Source organism: Malaya genurostris, chromosome 3, assembly GCF_030247185.1.
Source record: "Malaya genurostris strain Urasoe2022 chromosome 3, Malgen_1.1, whole genome shotgun sequence".
NCBI lineage: Eukaryota > Metazoa > Arthropoda > Insecta > Diptera > Culicidae > Malaya > Malaya genurostris.
The window spans coordinates 84867250-84883826 of NC_080572.1; the positions used below are offsets into that span (position 1 = coordinate 84867250).

General features: G+C 36.9%; 1 protein-coding gene across 1 annotated transcript in view; it reads right to left on the reverse strand.

Moving 5' to 3' along the window:
* Nucleotides 1–3242: 3242 nt before the first annotated feature.
* LOC131434536 (protein jim lovell) overlaps nt 3243–16577 on the reverse strand; it is a 99904-nt gene continuing 86569 nt past the window's right edge. The window contains exon 4 of the mRNA XM_058601295.1: nt 3243–15389. Coding sequence (XP_058457278.1) covers nt 14662–15389 — 728 coding nt within the window. The 3' untranslated portion in view covers nt 3243–14661. The remainder of the gene's footprint in view (nt 15390–16577) is intronic.

Sequence of the window (16577 nt, forward strand, 5' to 3'; positions counted from 1 at the left end):
ACACTCCAACTAAAGGAATGGATGATGCTGACTAAGGTAGGCCGTTTTGTTAATTTCCAGCGAATTTCAACAGTTTATGTTGGAATTCTAATAAGAACTGGTTATTTACTAGTTCTGTATATCCGAAAAACATGAAGATTTCAATTTGTACATTCAGTAATGTAATGTTTTCATTTAAAAATAAACTGAAAATCAGCACGAAAACGTGCAAAATCGGAAAAAAAGAAGAAGAAGACGAATTGACAATTCAGTCCGCATCTTCTCACTCAATTCCGACAGATTTCCGAATCAACCGGTTGCAGGCGAAATTCATTCGGAATCGGTTGTTGCGCTGGAATTGGAATTGTTTCTCGCCGATTCGGAATTGATTCGGATCTGATAATGTGGGAATGAACAAAACCGAAAAAAATTAATACTCATAAATAAACACTTTGATTTTACTGTGTATTGCGAGCTTTATCGATTCGAGAAAACAAGTTCGATGAACAGCCCGATTGGTTCGAGTCTTAGATAAAAGCTTAGGGAACCCCAGTAAATTCCAACATCGAACGAACCATGCTCGAAGCTTACGATTGCATGTCGATGAAGGTTGCTGCTAACATTGTTAACATGTTAAAGAATGAAAAAGATAACAAAACAAGCAGCACGACGGTTTGCCGTTGCTCTACAGCCCGCTTGTGAGGAATTCTGGCAACCGTGAGAAGGCTGGCTACATTCCGGCTGCTGTCGAAATTATCCAGGCGAAATTGCGTCATTATCTCGCCGTACGTGTCTTGTTTATTTCCCTCCTCTTTCTTTTTTCTTTTTTTTTATTCGACTTCATTTGATATTCGTCAATCCCGCATGAACGTACAAAAAATGAATCTTGAGACGAGGTAAATGAGATTGAAATATGGGTATGTTTGGTAGTGAGAAAGCAATGTTATTAGCAATAACATTTTCCATGATTAGTATATATGAAGGGCAAAAACTTATTGCCTTTCATATGTATCTTTTATTGAAAAAATAACACCAAGACGCTTAAAATGTAGAACCGATTCAAAACGGTTCTGCCAATCTTGAATGGCAAGAATCCGACAGAAAAGAACCGTTAATAACCGCTAGGCAAAATTCTCAGCAGGAAACGGTTGTTGCATTTTTGCCAGATTGAAATTCTTGTTCAGATGTGTTACAGAATGATTTTTGCGCAGGATACATATTTTTCAGAAAATTACCTTATTAATCTACATGAGGATGCGTTTTTAAGATTTACATGGTTAATGCAAATGAAGCAAAATTACCCGATGACGGCCCGATCGCACTGCTTCGATCATATAGTGCTCTACGCCGCACAGTGGTTCAAAAGCGCAATTTCACGCTCTTAATTGATAACTCATAGGATCGTGGTTTTTGAGGTACAGTATCTTCAGCAAAGTTGCTCAGAATGATAGACGCCATCTTTTGGTAAATTTTATTTATGTGATTAATCCCCCTAAAAGTGAGATAAACATTTTATTTTAGCTCAGGGCAAACATAGGGGCTAAGTTACTTCGACAAAGTTGTGCAGAAAGTTATTTCAAACAAGTTTGCTGAAGGTACTATTCCCGTAACTTGAGTGTAATTCAAGATATAATGTATTTTCTGAAAAGGGTGTCCAAAACCAGTTTTTGTAAGAAAACATTTATATTTTCAATTTATATGAGTTTTTCATGTTATACAAAGTTTTTCATCTTTAAAAACTACACAACTTTCTCGAACATACTATGCTGCTATCATTTCAGTTTAATGAAATAGAACAATTTTTCATGTTTTTTTTTAATAAAATTCTAACTTGTCTAATATCAAAAGGCGCAAACTACTTCAAAAGAGCTTTCGTACCGTGGTTGAATTACTCATCAGCGATCGTCTGCAGGCGAGATATGTTCTTTTCAAATATCCTTGTCCTTGACATTTTCAATGATAAGGTTCATTGTATGTCAGATCAATGTTCTTAACCAGCTAAAAGACTCTTAGCATCGTTCGACAGATTTTTCTTGGACTGTTTTGGCCATTCACGAATATTTGTAACCAAAGGATCCAATGAAACTACTTACCAATTCATGGGATCCCGATTCGTAAGTGATCTGGATTGCTCGCGTGTATAATACTCCCGACATCTGTATAAAAGAAACTTCTTAATCATTATGAACAGAACAATATAGCAAGCGTTTATCGATCTCCACATTAATTGATGAATAGAGGATATTTATCCGCAGAGCTTTTCTATAGAAAAAACGCAATTCGACATGATGATTGCCTTTTTTCAAAGTCGTGGCTTCTTATCTCACTTTCAAAAACCGTCGGACAGTTATTTTCAAAAAACGTCTGTAATTATTACTAAACTTTTCTATTTGTAGACTTCGATGTAGATAAAAACCTTTTATTGTGAGAGTTTCCATTGTAACGAATATATACTAAAATCTGATCTGACATACAATGAACCTTATCATTGAAAATGTCAAGGACAAGGATATTTGAAAAGAACATATCTCGCCTGCAGACGATCGCAGACGAGTAATTCAACCACGGTACGAAAGCTCTTTTGAAGTAGTTTAATATGTAAGTAGTCTCATCTGCATCTTCCTGCGCCTTTTGATAATAGACAAGTTAGAATTTTATTAAAAAAAACATGAAAAATTGCTCTATTTCATTAAACTGAAATGATAGCAGCATAGTATGTTTGAGAAAGTTGTGTAGTTTTTAAAGATGAAAAACTTTGTATAACATGAAAAACTCATATAAATTGAAAATATAAATGTTTTCTTACAAAAACTGGTTTTGGACACCCTTTTCAGAAAATACATTATATCTTGAATTACACTCAAGTTACGGGAATAGTACCTTCAGCAAACTTGTTTGAAATAACTTTCTTCACAACTTTGTCGAAGTAACTTAGCCCCTATGTTGGCCCTGAGCTAAAATAAAATGTTTATCTCACTTTTAGGGGGATTAATCACATAAATAAAATTTACCAAAAGATGGCGTCTATCATTCTGAGCAACTTTGCTGAAAATACTGTACCTCAAAAACCATGATCCTATGAGTTATCAATTAAGAGCGTGAAATTGCGCTTTTGAACCACTGTGCGCCGATGCGGTTCAACAAAATCACAGCTGTTTGACGGTCAATATTTGACGTGTTTGAAGAACAAGAGAGATTGAAAAACGATTTTCTCAAGATATACACTCATAGACCGTTTTTATCAATTAGTTTTATTTCAGTTTCATAATTGTTCATATAACAGTAAATATCAATAAGTGCCAAATATTTTTCTTACAATTTCCACCTTATTTAGTTTTATAATTTTCGTTCTTAAGGTTAAATTACGTTTTTTGTGTTTTTTTTCTCATTTTTCTGAATAACTCTTTTTTGTATCGTTTTGTTCTTATATTTTGCCGAATTATTTTACAATTTTGATAGATCTGTCACTATAGAAATCACTTCTTAAGTACAAAAATCAGCGAACGCATTCGAAAACAATCAAAATCAATAAGTTTAAATAGAAAGGAAATATCTCATAAACACACAAATGTGTCTCCGTGGGTTTGACACTGGGTGCACGTACACTTACTTGTTACTCTCGTATCAGCCAAATCATTTAACTTTGGATTTTATTCTTTTTGTTTAAATAATTGTGCCTAAATAACAGTTAGTTTTGTTTGCCATTTGCCTAAAACTGCATTTATTTATGTTTTTTTGTTCGTTTCACGTCCAAGTCGACATTGGATTTACTTTGTCTTGTTATTAAATTTTCATTATTTTTTTCACTTATTACATTCCACACCCGTGTGTGTGACTATTTTTCCTCTTCGACCAAAGAATATTCTCTGCACATTTTTGTTACCGCTACCTTACCGAAATTTTCGATTTTTATTTACAGACGTCAATACGATCTAGTACCAAATATGTTTAAAAACCAAAAGTTCGAAATATCTCAACTGAGTTTGAAAAATTAAAAGTACTTTGATTATAATATTAACAGTACAGGTTGATATCACATATCGAAAAATTACATTTTACAAATATTTACTGTATATTTGCTCATTCACTCTACAATTTTCTCTACTGCGAAATCACGCAACTCCGTCATTTGACATCCGACTGTCAAGTAATATTCAAACTAGTTTGTGCTCCGATTTCATCAAGTCATCATTCATTCATTCATTTGTGTTTACTATGTAGTATCTAGCTCTAATATTATTTTTTCCATTGTGTAGTTTAAGTTGTCTGCTCTTGTTTGTTTGTTTCGATTTGTTTTGTTTCGTTTAATGTATATGAAATTCAATAGATTACCCTGTTTTATTCTTTCCGTTATTTTTTTTTCATTTGATGAGCAGCAGCTTAATTTGTAATTCAGTATAAACAGTTAATGTAAACAAAATAGTAGTTGAGTAGTTTAACGAGGGGTGCTCCGATTTGAAAATGTACTTGTAGGGCTGTAGGTTTGCAATATATGGTAGTTCCTGTTGTTGCGGTTGAAATCCGATTGTCTATTGCTGCAAATGGTTTGCTGAGGTTGTTTATAAAGGATTAACATCTGTTGCTGCTGATCTGAACATGAAAACAAAATTTATGGTATGGAACGGATTGTGGGCTTATTTCCCAGAGAAACAAAACATAAATACCAAAACAGCGGTAGTTTTGTTTCAGTTCCTATTATTGTAGCTACGTTATTTTGTACATGTGGTTTACAGAATTTTTTTAATTTAGCCTATTATTTTTCTTTGTTCACGTTCCAATTTGGAATATGACACTACGAGACCTGTTTCGATTAAGATTTTAACATTGTTCGTCCATTGTTCGTGGATGAAGTCAGATAGAATTCAATACAAACCCGTAAGGCGTTCCAGGAGAGTCTTGATAAATGCTTAATTTATTCTCTTATTGAGAAAAAATTCTTCCCCAGTACGGATGTCTGTTCTCGCTGGCATATTTGAATTATTTCAAGAATTTAGCATTTCTGCAAAATAACTGAAACTTCTTTCTGTCATGCTTGAGTTTCAATGGAATGGTTCACTGATCATCTCCCGGAAAGTCTTATAGATAGAATCCACTATCTGAGAAAATTTGAACAGAGTGACATTTAGATCTTAAATCGTATACTAGGCAAAACATATTTCGTTTGGTGATAATTTCTACAGAAAACAAAGGGAGGCTCGGTATTAACTTGTTATTATCATCAACAGAAAATGTCCACTAACTTGCCTTATTGGTTTGGTTTGTTTCACGACACTCAGTTCTAGAATAAATTTTGTACAACGCTTAATGTTACGATTTAGCTTTACTTTGGGAGACAGCGCTCTGTTCTCGAATTTACAGCCAAAATTAAACATTCAATTATTTTTGCAGTTACGGTTAAAAGTTGGTGCAGAAAGGAAACGAACTAATTTTCGGCAAACATTCTTAACTCTTGCTATCTGGATCTTCCCTAATTCACTTATTCAAAGGGATAATTAATGCACTGTTGTCGCAAGACTTGTATATTGGTTGTTGTTTCACTGTAAATAATAAAAATATATGGTTTGGCTCTATTGGTAAGTTTTTGGTTTATCACTGTGACGTTTTCGCCGTATCTGTCTTTTGCTTCTGGTATACACTATAGTGCACTGCTGTAATGTCCTTGGCATCCTCAGATTTTCCCATCGTTGCATTGTAGGGAATAGGACTCATTCGACAAATGAAAATAAAAAAAAATCCAAGTCTATTGTTCCTGTTGCTGTTGTTAATGTTGTATATAAAAACATCAAACGTTTAATCAATGTGTCCTATTTTATGTATTAGAGAACTATTAAAAAGCATTGTTTATTCAGTTCTTTCCAATCTGTGTTTCGAATCATTTCAATTATTCGAGAGCATTTTCTTTAACCTTATCCTATTTGTAGAGATTATCCTGTTAATTGTTAATGTGAACAATATATTTCTGTAAATTAAACTGAAAACATCGATCGTTCAGGTGAGGTAGAAGTACTGCACAATGGTGCGGTTTTTTTGTACAAAGTAATTTGCATACAAAAGTAAATTTCATTTTACGGGAATTTTCATTTTGAATGTATGTTCATTCGGCGTAACTATTTAGTTTTGCACGTTGACGACACAAATAAACTGTCGGTGGTTTGTTTTGACTGGAATGACAAGGAACCCAATGGAATGAGAAAACGAATAACATGAAACAGAATGAAATGATACGGAATGATCATGTAAACAAACCACTGATAGCTGTCAAATGGTGTTCATCCTAAACCTGTGCAAAACCTAATTGCCCTCCGAGCGATGCGAATTACTGTAATAACCAGTGATTAGCAGAGCCTGCGATGCTACCACTGCAAAGATTATAAATTGGGTATGGCAATTATAAACAGATTTTTAATGTACGAATACGAAATGTTTGTAAATTCATGCTTAAGCATGAGTTTACATGATTTTTTCGAAAATCAGAACAACTGTCGGCTGGCAGAGCTGCAAATTGTCATGTGTCATGTCAAATGACCTTAACAGACTGACTAAAGTCATCGTCAACTGTAATCGGTACGATCAAAGTGTCTGTCAAATGAGATACTCGATAGTTCTATGACGAAGTAGAAGTATACTCAGTCAAAGACAGACGACTTTTTTGTTTTCTCTCTCATTCTCCTATTCCCTGTTGAAGTAAAAAAATTTCATGAGAGTACTAACATAAACATAAATTGATAAAGTTCATTGTGTTTTCCAAAAAGTCATCGGACTTCGGAGTTTATTGGTGTAAATGGTTTTAATTCAATGTTTATGCTGTTTGATTAATATTTAGTCACATCGTAATCAAACAGTGACAGTGGAGAAATGAAGATAATATCAATCGCATCGCAATCAATGAGCGTCCTGGTGAGTGTAATATCAAGAGTATTTAAGTTATGACAGATCGGCTCTCAGACACTCAATATATGATGATTGGTAGAGCCTGGTTGGCAGCAGTCCAGTGACATAAGCTTTCCAATCTTCATCGTGCAACTTTGCTAGTTGATAGTGACATGTAGCAGCTCTGTCGGCTGGTAAATGTTTTCGGGGAAACGCCCATTGTTGTTTGCTGATATTATCCTCAAAATAAGTCCCAATAAGATATTTTATTTGAGCCTAAGCCTAGAAGATACACTCTTAGAAAAAATGAAATTTACGCTTAACGTAAATTCAAATATGCCGTAATTTCTTCGGTGATGACACAATATTACATCTACTAACATGTAAAAATAAATTTTGCGATTGTATAAATGTAAGTTTCAGCTAAATCAACTGTGAAGTTAATGATATGACTTATCTTTACATGCTTTGTATTGTGAATGTAAGTGAATCGCGACACACCTTTTATGTGGATCTAAGAAGATGTAAGATTTTCTAATTGTGTAGGTTTTACCGTCCCCGGTATGAGCTCCACTTCTTTTGAAGATTTGACCTCTATATCTGGATCTAGAAACTGAAATAAGTCTGTTCAAATCCGTTTAAGCTGCTCCGAGAAAAATTTGTGCACAAACTGGGTATTTGATTCGGATAAAGTTTAGGAATTTTGTATAGAACAAAGCCTCGAAATTGAATCGGCCCAGCCATTTTTCCGAGAAAGTGAGTGACATTATTTGTCACACAAAGCAAAGTCTTGGCATTACTTTCCTTTTGTGGAATTTGGCCTTTTTGTTTCAACAGACTTCGCAGCCGATTCATAGCATACAGAATCATTGCATGACTAGTACTACGATTCGACTAAAAATTAAAATCCATTCAAGTCGGAGTTGGCGAGCAAAAAAAAAATGATTGCGGCAATTTCAAAGGTCTGTAAATTTGACGAAAGTCTGCGAAAAACTGGATTTTCCAAAGTCTGCACAACAAAAAATGTGTACCCCACTATATACAAAATCTGCAGATTTACAGACAAATCTGCAGATCTGGCACCTCTGCGCTTGAACCTACGTCGGCCGATAGTGTACCATAAACCGTGTTCAATTTGATTTCCAAATGGATTCGTAATCAAATGCAACAATCAATTCCGATTGCATTCCATAAATAGGTAAGATGTTATGAACATTGCAGCATCTATTAAAATATATGCATCTATATTTTGGACCTGGGCTGTTCAATGCATACGGCGGTGGTCGTACAGGCCAGTTGTGATATGTTCGAGCCCCGACCTGGAAGGATTCAGAGTGTCAGTAGGACTAGCCATGCAATGATTCTGTACGCTGTAATGCCATGACTTTGCTTTGCTGTATGTTCATTCAGTCTGATTGAAATGAAAAATTGTTATTTTCATAACCATAGCACAAGCTTTTTACAGCTACGTAGTCTTAGTTCAAAAATATATGTAATAAGAACAATTCCGAATCCTCCAATAATATCAATAATAAATGTCCAATGCTCAATATAAACATCATAAAAATAGTTCAACAACAAATTGTTTATCGAATTTGTTGAACGAATTAAGCTATCAATGATTGCTAGCTGTTCAATAAACATGTTCCAAAAATAGCATACTTGTTCCCAGAAACGTCTATAGCATCGATCAACGAGATGTCAATTAGATTTACTCGATTGGACGACTTTTTCGTCAGAGCATTTCTGCCTTCTGTCAAAATATCGTAGGAAATTTTTAATACCCCGTGAATTATGTCGAACCTCATCGGTCCATCAACAGTGCAAAAAACGTTTCCGGCTGAAAATTTCACTTAGCGGTTATTGACGGCACTGTTTCTACCAGATTGTTACCATGCAAGAATCGTTTTTCAATAGGATCGACATGTCCACTGCATACCTATAATACGATTGTTGGGTAGTTATATTTACCTTATCTCATGATTTTGTCGTGAATACGACTTACTTTACTAAGGGGCGCCTTTTCAAAATTTACCCCATATAAGAATGGGCAGAATTTTATCGCAAATATCTCTTGATATACTTAACCCAGCCACATAATTTTCTCTACAATTTATCAGAAATATAATCAGGAATTTATGGTTAAATTTTCAAAAGCATGAGATAACCATAAATAACTGAAAAACAGAGTTTTCTGAAACTTTTGAAAATAATGAGGAAAATTCATCACGCTTGCTTGCTTTTTTCGCACCCGGACGACGGTTTTGAGGTAGTCAGGCACATATCAGTTCCGATTATCTACTGGACGAGTATGACAGGTAAACTTTGATTGAAAATCGTTTCTTTCTTCTAGTGCTTCAGACGGAACTGGATGTCGAGGTGAGGTTTTCCCACCGACATTAGTAAGAACAAACCAAGTTTAAAGCATGAAATGCTGAGGTCGTGCTCTCATTTGGACTTCGGTTGACAGGTGTCAGGTCAGGAATTTACTTTCAAAACTATGTTTCAGGAACTTAGTTCCAGAATACAGGTTTAGAATTCAAAGCATGCACTGCCAACTCACTCAAGAACTAAATTGCAACTTAATTCTGTCCTAAGCTCTTGAACTCAGGTTCAGTCCTTAATTCCTGAACTTTTCGATTCGGTTCTTTTTAGAACCATTAACATATTCCCAAAGAACTATGCGAAATTTTACTTTACTATATACGGCCTTTTTTCAACCAGTTGTAGTTCGAAGTTGTAGGAATTTTCTGCTGATTTTTTATATAAAATGCATAGCACCGACTCAGTTCAGGTGCATCTTTCAAATTATAGTAGTGAAGAAAGGGAAAACTGGCACAATTCACATAATCGATCAACTAATTGATATTTGTAAGTAAAAAGAAAGCATTTAAGTTTTTTCGTATTCACGACACCCAGTTATGTCTCTGACATTACACACCCGTACTTTTTTTTCTACGTAGGTTCCAGAGGTGTAATAGAGTAATGGCGTTTTTGCAAGACATGTCCAACTAGAGAATGCCGGTTTCTAGCTAGGCTTCTATCGGCTGCCGAAATTCCATTAAAGCGGGTTAAGACCGATTGAATACGATCCCAGTGAATTTTACGCGAACCACTTTGGTCCGATCAGCGGTGCTAGTATCACAGCGCTGCAATTTTTAAATTTTTGCTAATGACCGTGAAAGCAAGTGACAGTTACTCTTTGTATAATTTATCTTCTATTAATTACAAAGAGGTTTCCACTTTACTACTTAACTCTTTATATAAAATGATACCCGAAACCTTCGACATTAAAACAGAATTGTAGAATTCTGTACAAAAATTTTTATAATCTTGTCACAATAATCGAAGAGAAACTATCACTTGCACGAGAAATCTGCAGAATTTGTATCAACCGTGTCAAACAAAACACGCATCGTGATTTTATGTGCGACTTCGTTCCGATGAAACCGGTTGATGAACTTGAGTCGAGATTCATTTAGAATGTCGGAAGATTTAATCGGGTACAATTGCGTATCGACACAGATAAAGAAAAAACTTTACTCGACTGTCGGTTTTTCAGTGCTCGATCCTCTCACTCTAACCGATTTTGGGGTCCCATTGACATTCAGTTTCACGGACAGTTTTTCGTCAATTTGAGTCGAAACCGAATTGAACCCATTTAAATCGTCCGAAATTTGAGACGAAATTCATTACGATACTTAGATGAATTAGATAGATTCCGAATCAAGCGCAACATCCGGTGTCCCGCATACACATTGCTGCCAGATGGCTGACTAAACGCTGCCAGCGGGAAAATATGGCTGGCAGATATTCTGGTTACCGACTGCCTCACCGCTGCCAGACATACAACTCAAACGATACAACCGTATCCACCAGGATTTTTCCACATCGAAATCTTTGACATTTTCGGTGAAAGTGAAAAGATGAAAACACTCGGCTAACTAAGATACAGGCGACTATGTTTTGCAAAATTGGATTTGACAGCCGTCACTGACACAATTTTGGTAGCCGTCTGGTGGCCATGGCTGCCCAGGTAGCCAGAAGGCCGAGCGGGTTCTACACTCAAATATAAATTCACGTTCGATTTACTTGAAAAATCACGTAAAATGTTTCAAATGTTAAATTGAATATATTACGTAATGAAAATGAATGTTATACGAACACCCCCTAAAATGCATAGGTTTACGTTAATTGAAAAAACGTCAAAAAATGGCGTTTACGTGAATTGACCAAACGTCAAGAAATGTCGAACAAAGCCCCTCAAAGTGTAAGTAGTGTAATTATTTGCGAGAAATGTTATTTAATTACAATTTTTACTACATCGACCGGACCATTCCAGTATAAAAGTTTCCATTTGTTCGACTGGACCCAGTGCCTGCGTGAGCCCGGTAGTGTGCCCGCTCCGGCCGAATGCTTCAAACAGGCCGTTGGTCCACCGAAACACGGGTTCAAAATCGGTAGGAAGCTAGAGACACTGGACTCATGTAAATGTGGGAGTTCTCGGATCTCGACTTCGATTTCGGTTGGATGACAGTGACAACAAAAACGATTTCTGGCGGCTTGTCGATTCGAGATCACACGACGTTATCAGTTGCTTTTTATTATCAGCCATTGTAACTCCATGCTAATTTTCTGAAATAAATGTTTTATTTTTCATAATATTGTTCATTTAATAGATTTATATAAAAATCTGAAATATCTGAAATATCTCTGGTATCTAAATTTGATATGAACTGATAGGTAAATGTGATATGAACAGTATATTACATTTTACCTATGAAACACGTAACTTTACTGAATTATGCATTAAACAGCTTTTAAATGCCAGTCCATTAAAACCTACGTGAAAAGTAGGGTGAAAAATATTCACATAACTTTTCGCGTAACTATAACATGATTATTATTTTGAGTGTAGTCATAATCGGTTATTGCACTTGGACCCACTTGTACGCGGCCGGCAGATTTTCCCCCCAAACGGCTGGCAATGCTTACCAAACATTTTCGCCGGGATTTTACCACAATTCCGGCAAAAGTCTGGCAACAATTCAACAAACGTTTCTGGCATAGAATTTCGCCTAGCATTTATTGTTGGTCCTGTTTCTACAGCATTCTTGCCATACAAGACTGGTAGAACCGTTTTGAATCGGGTCTACATTTTTAGCGCCTTGATTTTATATTTTCAATAAAAAAACTCACATGAAGGGGAATACAATTTCAGGATTCGTTTTTTTTTGTATGCATATGCGGGAATGACGAATATCAAATAAAGTCAAACAAAAAAATAAGGAACAGCGAAATAAGCAAGACACGTACGGCGAGAGAATGACGCAATTTCGCCTGGAAAACTTCGAAAGGCTACTTTCAAAATTGACGTTCCGTGACGGTGACGTTATGTGTGAATGTCTCCATAAGAATGCAATAATTCAACTAATTTGGACCGTGACGGAGCGTCTGAATCACACTTAAAGTGGCAACAACCCCCGCACCCATTCGATCGATCGATCCTAAAACAAAACAGTGTTTTTTTGTGTTGATGCGAATGGTCTTCTATTGTTAGTTTGCTGGTTTCCATTTGTTTTGTATGTATACCAATATTTGAAACTGGATATTTGTGGTTTGGTTGAGGAACTATTGTTTTGCGGTCTCGCTCTGCGTGTATGATCCCTACTATTTCTGCTTTTGCGTGTAGGAAAGCTTCCATTGAACTTATGTTTCGCTGAAGTTAGAAACTTTAACAAACCGACTCGTTTACTTTATTTTGTAAAAAATAGTGTATTGTGTTACCATCTGTAGTTTTGTGTTTAGTTTAAATTGCAATCTTCAATTATAAATTTTCATTTCTTTTCTTATTAGTAGCTTGAGGTACTGGAACAGATCGGCTGTCGATTAATGTAAACAATATAAACGAGAATGCAAACTTCCAGATGCAGACATTTGACGCATGTTTTGCTTATTCTGTTTGCTCTGACCTTTTTAAGACGGTTAGAATACCGTTTCAATAACTCAAGGATTCTGGATTGCAAACCGATTTATAGCCTGACTGGTTCCGTCAGTAGTAGTAACCTATGTAATGCGAGTTAAAATTAGTTCCATTCTGTTTTGCTTTTTACTGCGATTTTCGTTTGTTTGTTTTATTTTTTTTTTTCTTTTAGTTTAGGCTAGACCACATTCTAACCTCATATCTTTCACTAACGGTGAATGTATTTCGACTGTTACACGGTCGATCTTTTTTACTTAGTTTTATTTTCCGTCTGTGTTTCGGTTTTTACTCAGTTTGTTACTGATTACATCAACAAAAATGTTTAAAGATTGGCCTTTCAACTTACGCTTGGCTGTTGGAATGTTTCGATCTTACGTAACCGGAATATCGGAACAGATAACAGGGCTTGCTCAGTCTTTCATTGATTCTGGCTGTTGGGTGTAAGGGATGGGGGGACGTGAAATTAACCGAAAAAATAAAACAAAACAAGGAAAATAATTTCATTTAAAAATTGCTGTTTTTATTTGATTAATACTGTATCGTTTGTTGGTTCCCGTTGCTTCTGCTTGGAAGTACGCTGGTGTGCGGAAAACTAAAAAATATACAAAATGTATAATACCATTCTAGTGTTTGTCTGTGTAGGTTGAAAATAATACTAAATAACTATCGAAGGAGGGGCGGGATTTCCGTTAAAATCATATCTAGCTTCAACAAAAATAGAAATTATACTACTCAAAATAAAATATGGTGTACATAACTGCTCTCGCGATAACAGCACTACGATTCACTTAGTTATGATTGATAAATAAATTAGCTATTGTAGTAGTATTTGTGTATGCGTATTTACCACCCTCTGTTTCTCTGTTATGCTGTATATTCACTTAGATCTGTTTTGTTTCAATCTGCTTAGTTCACTGTAAATGGATTTTAAAACTTATACTTTAACTTATATACTCAGGAAGCACGTTTGTTTATCTCTTAATTAGTAGTTCTATTGTTTTGTTTGTATTCCATCTGAAGGACTGCACAGTTTTATCTTTGTTGAAGAAAAATCATAACTTCTCGCTCGGTAAGTTCTGTTCTGTTGTTAGGGTTGTATCCTTTGCAATCGTTTGGCTCTCGCAAGTAGATTCAGAGTAAACTTAAATTGTATCCCATAAAGCACCATCTCGCCAAACTAATTCGCTTAGTATGTCAAAAAAATTGATTAAAAACTAATTGCTGCGATTCTACCTGTTCTATCGCACGTTCTATCGTTTCAATTTTCAACTACAAATATTGCCCCAAAGTTGTTCACGTGTATGCTGCTCCTCTGCAGAATCTTGCCAGAAAATAAAATAGTTTTCAACTTAGTAAGGTAGAATTTTAGTTAAAATAAAATATTGCATTTTTTCTACTATAACATTGCTTTAAATAATGATTCAACTAATATACTCAAAATATAAAACAAACATATTTAGGAATCGTTCAAATAAAAACCCTAACGCTATCACGTTCGCTTGTTGCTCTGTTCAATCAGCTTTCGCTTCGTTGGGTGGTGAAGCTTTTATTTTTTACAGCCGTCGAACGCAGCTTCATCGACGGCTAGCGGTCATTGGCTAGCCTAGACACGAACCGGTTAGCCGCCGGGCGCGCTAGCTTTTTTTTTCTTTCTTTCGTCAATATCACACAGCCGAAGGTAGTTTTTGAATTGCTTTTTCACTTTCCTTGTTTCGAAGTTGTTCACACGTTTCTGTTTTCCTTTGCGCTCTTTCGTTTACCCGACTTTCTCAACCTACCCACTTGGGATACCGTGGCATTGCCTTGAGGCGGTCAAGAAAGTATAAATATTAGTCCTGTCCGTTCTGTTGGTAGATTTCCCTTCGGCTATCGGCCGCGTGACCGCCGGGTCCACCGTCGGCCCGCTCCGGACCGGACAAGGACGACCGGTTCAGGGCTAACGGTTGCGGGTAGTCATCATCCAGGGACTGCTTCGATCGATCACTTTTGCAGTCTTCGTCAATGCCCATCGGGAGTTGATGATGCGGCCCGTGTCGGTCCGGCGGCAAAAGATTCAGCATGCTAAGGGGGAGACCAGGAAATCCACCGGGGAAATCCGGATAGAATCCCGGTGGGAATGGATTAAACAGAGGGTTAGGACTACCGAGTAGATCCGGTTCCGAGGAAGCCGACCGAGGCCCACGCTGATCCGGACCACCATTTCCGCCGCCAGTTCGTCCATCGTTAGGCCCTCCATTACCCAGGTGGAGCGGTATGTCCTTGTCAGAACCATCCTTCTTATCTTTGTTGTTATTGTTGTTCATGCCCATCTGAAGCAGTTCAATCGGTGGGCCACTTATACAATCTTTTCGCAGTTGCTCCAATTTTAAGCTTTTGCCATATTTGCCACGGACGTACATCAGCAGGGAATTGTACGGAATGCCGAAGATTCGTGATGCCTGGCTGGTGGTCATTTTTTTGTTCCACACATGCTGTAGGGCTTCCGTCAGTTCCGCATTCGTCCACGATCGAGGCGGACCTCCACGCGGGGCCGAGTGCTGTCCTTTCGGTCGATTTACTGTGAACAAGAGATAGGGAAGAGAAACGAAATGATTAGTTTGGTTGCCTTCTGATGTGATTGGTATGATTAGCGAGGTCAGTGAAACTGGCAGTCCAGGCTGGGTCGTCCGCCGTTTGGGAGGAAGGGACGAATCACGATCCAATAGATCTCCCTCCCACAGCCCGAACAGATCTTGAATAGTGTTGAGCTTTTTCCTTTGCTAACATAAAAAAGCGAAGACTATCACCGACGACGATGACCGAGCGGATTTGATTTCAGTCGGATCGGAAACGTCAACAGATTTGAGAAACTACGCGCTTCAGAATTCTAAGTAAAAACCGCCTTTTTGTAAATGATGCCTTCGAGCGGAGATTGATTGCAAGGTGAAATGTCAGATTGCTACCAGTTTATTTCGCTTGACAATGCTGATATCGATGCAATAAGATTTGAATAGTACTTTGACAAACAGATCTGTTGGATTGAGATAATGAACGAATAACTCATTTTGTCCAATTTCCTAATCTATTCAAGATGGCAATTTATTTAAAAGCCGCAATGATATTTTATTTTTCGCAAACCACTTCTATCGCAACAACCACCGGTTATCAATCGAATTTAAATTACAACCTCGATCAAAATCTAAGCGATTCTGCCATTTGAACCTTACCGGCGTCACGGACTGCTGCTCGTTTGACCCCTTGCAATAATTAATACGATCGACTAATTCGATGCTTGTTCACCCTAATTGGACAATTTGACTACTTTCTTCCGATGAGGCTGCTGCTGTTGCTGCTGCGTGGGTTACCGGAGTCAATACCTCACTCCCGAGCTCTACTCCATCGTCCCTATCAACCGTTCCTCGAGGAAACGAGGAAGATAAAAGGCATTCCTGCACCGTTTGACTGTTCGCCGTCCCGGTCCGACAATCCGAGAAGCCACGAGCGGCGGAGAGTGAGAAGATAAAAAATCACTTCGGTTCCACCCCCAAACAATTGAAAAGTTTCTTCGAGTCACGACTTTTGGCTTGTTTTTTTACTATGATCACTACTACTACTACTACTACCTTTTTCTGTCGGTGCTGACACAGCCGGTGTGGATTCTGTTTCTTCAAAAGGTATAACGACGATGACTGTAAAAGCGACGGGTGAAGAAAAACAAAAACAAAAAAAAACTCCGGGAACGAAACATGAAAAATCTCTTATACTC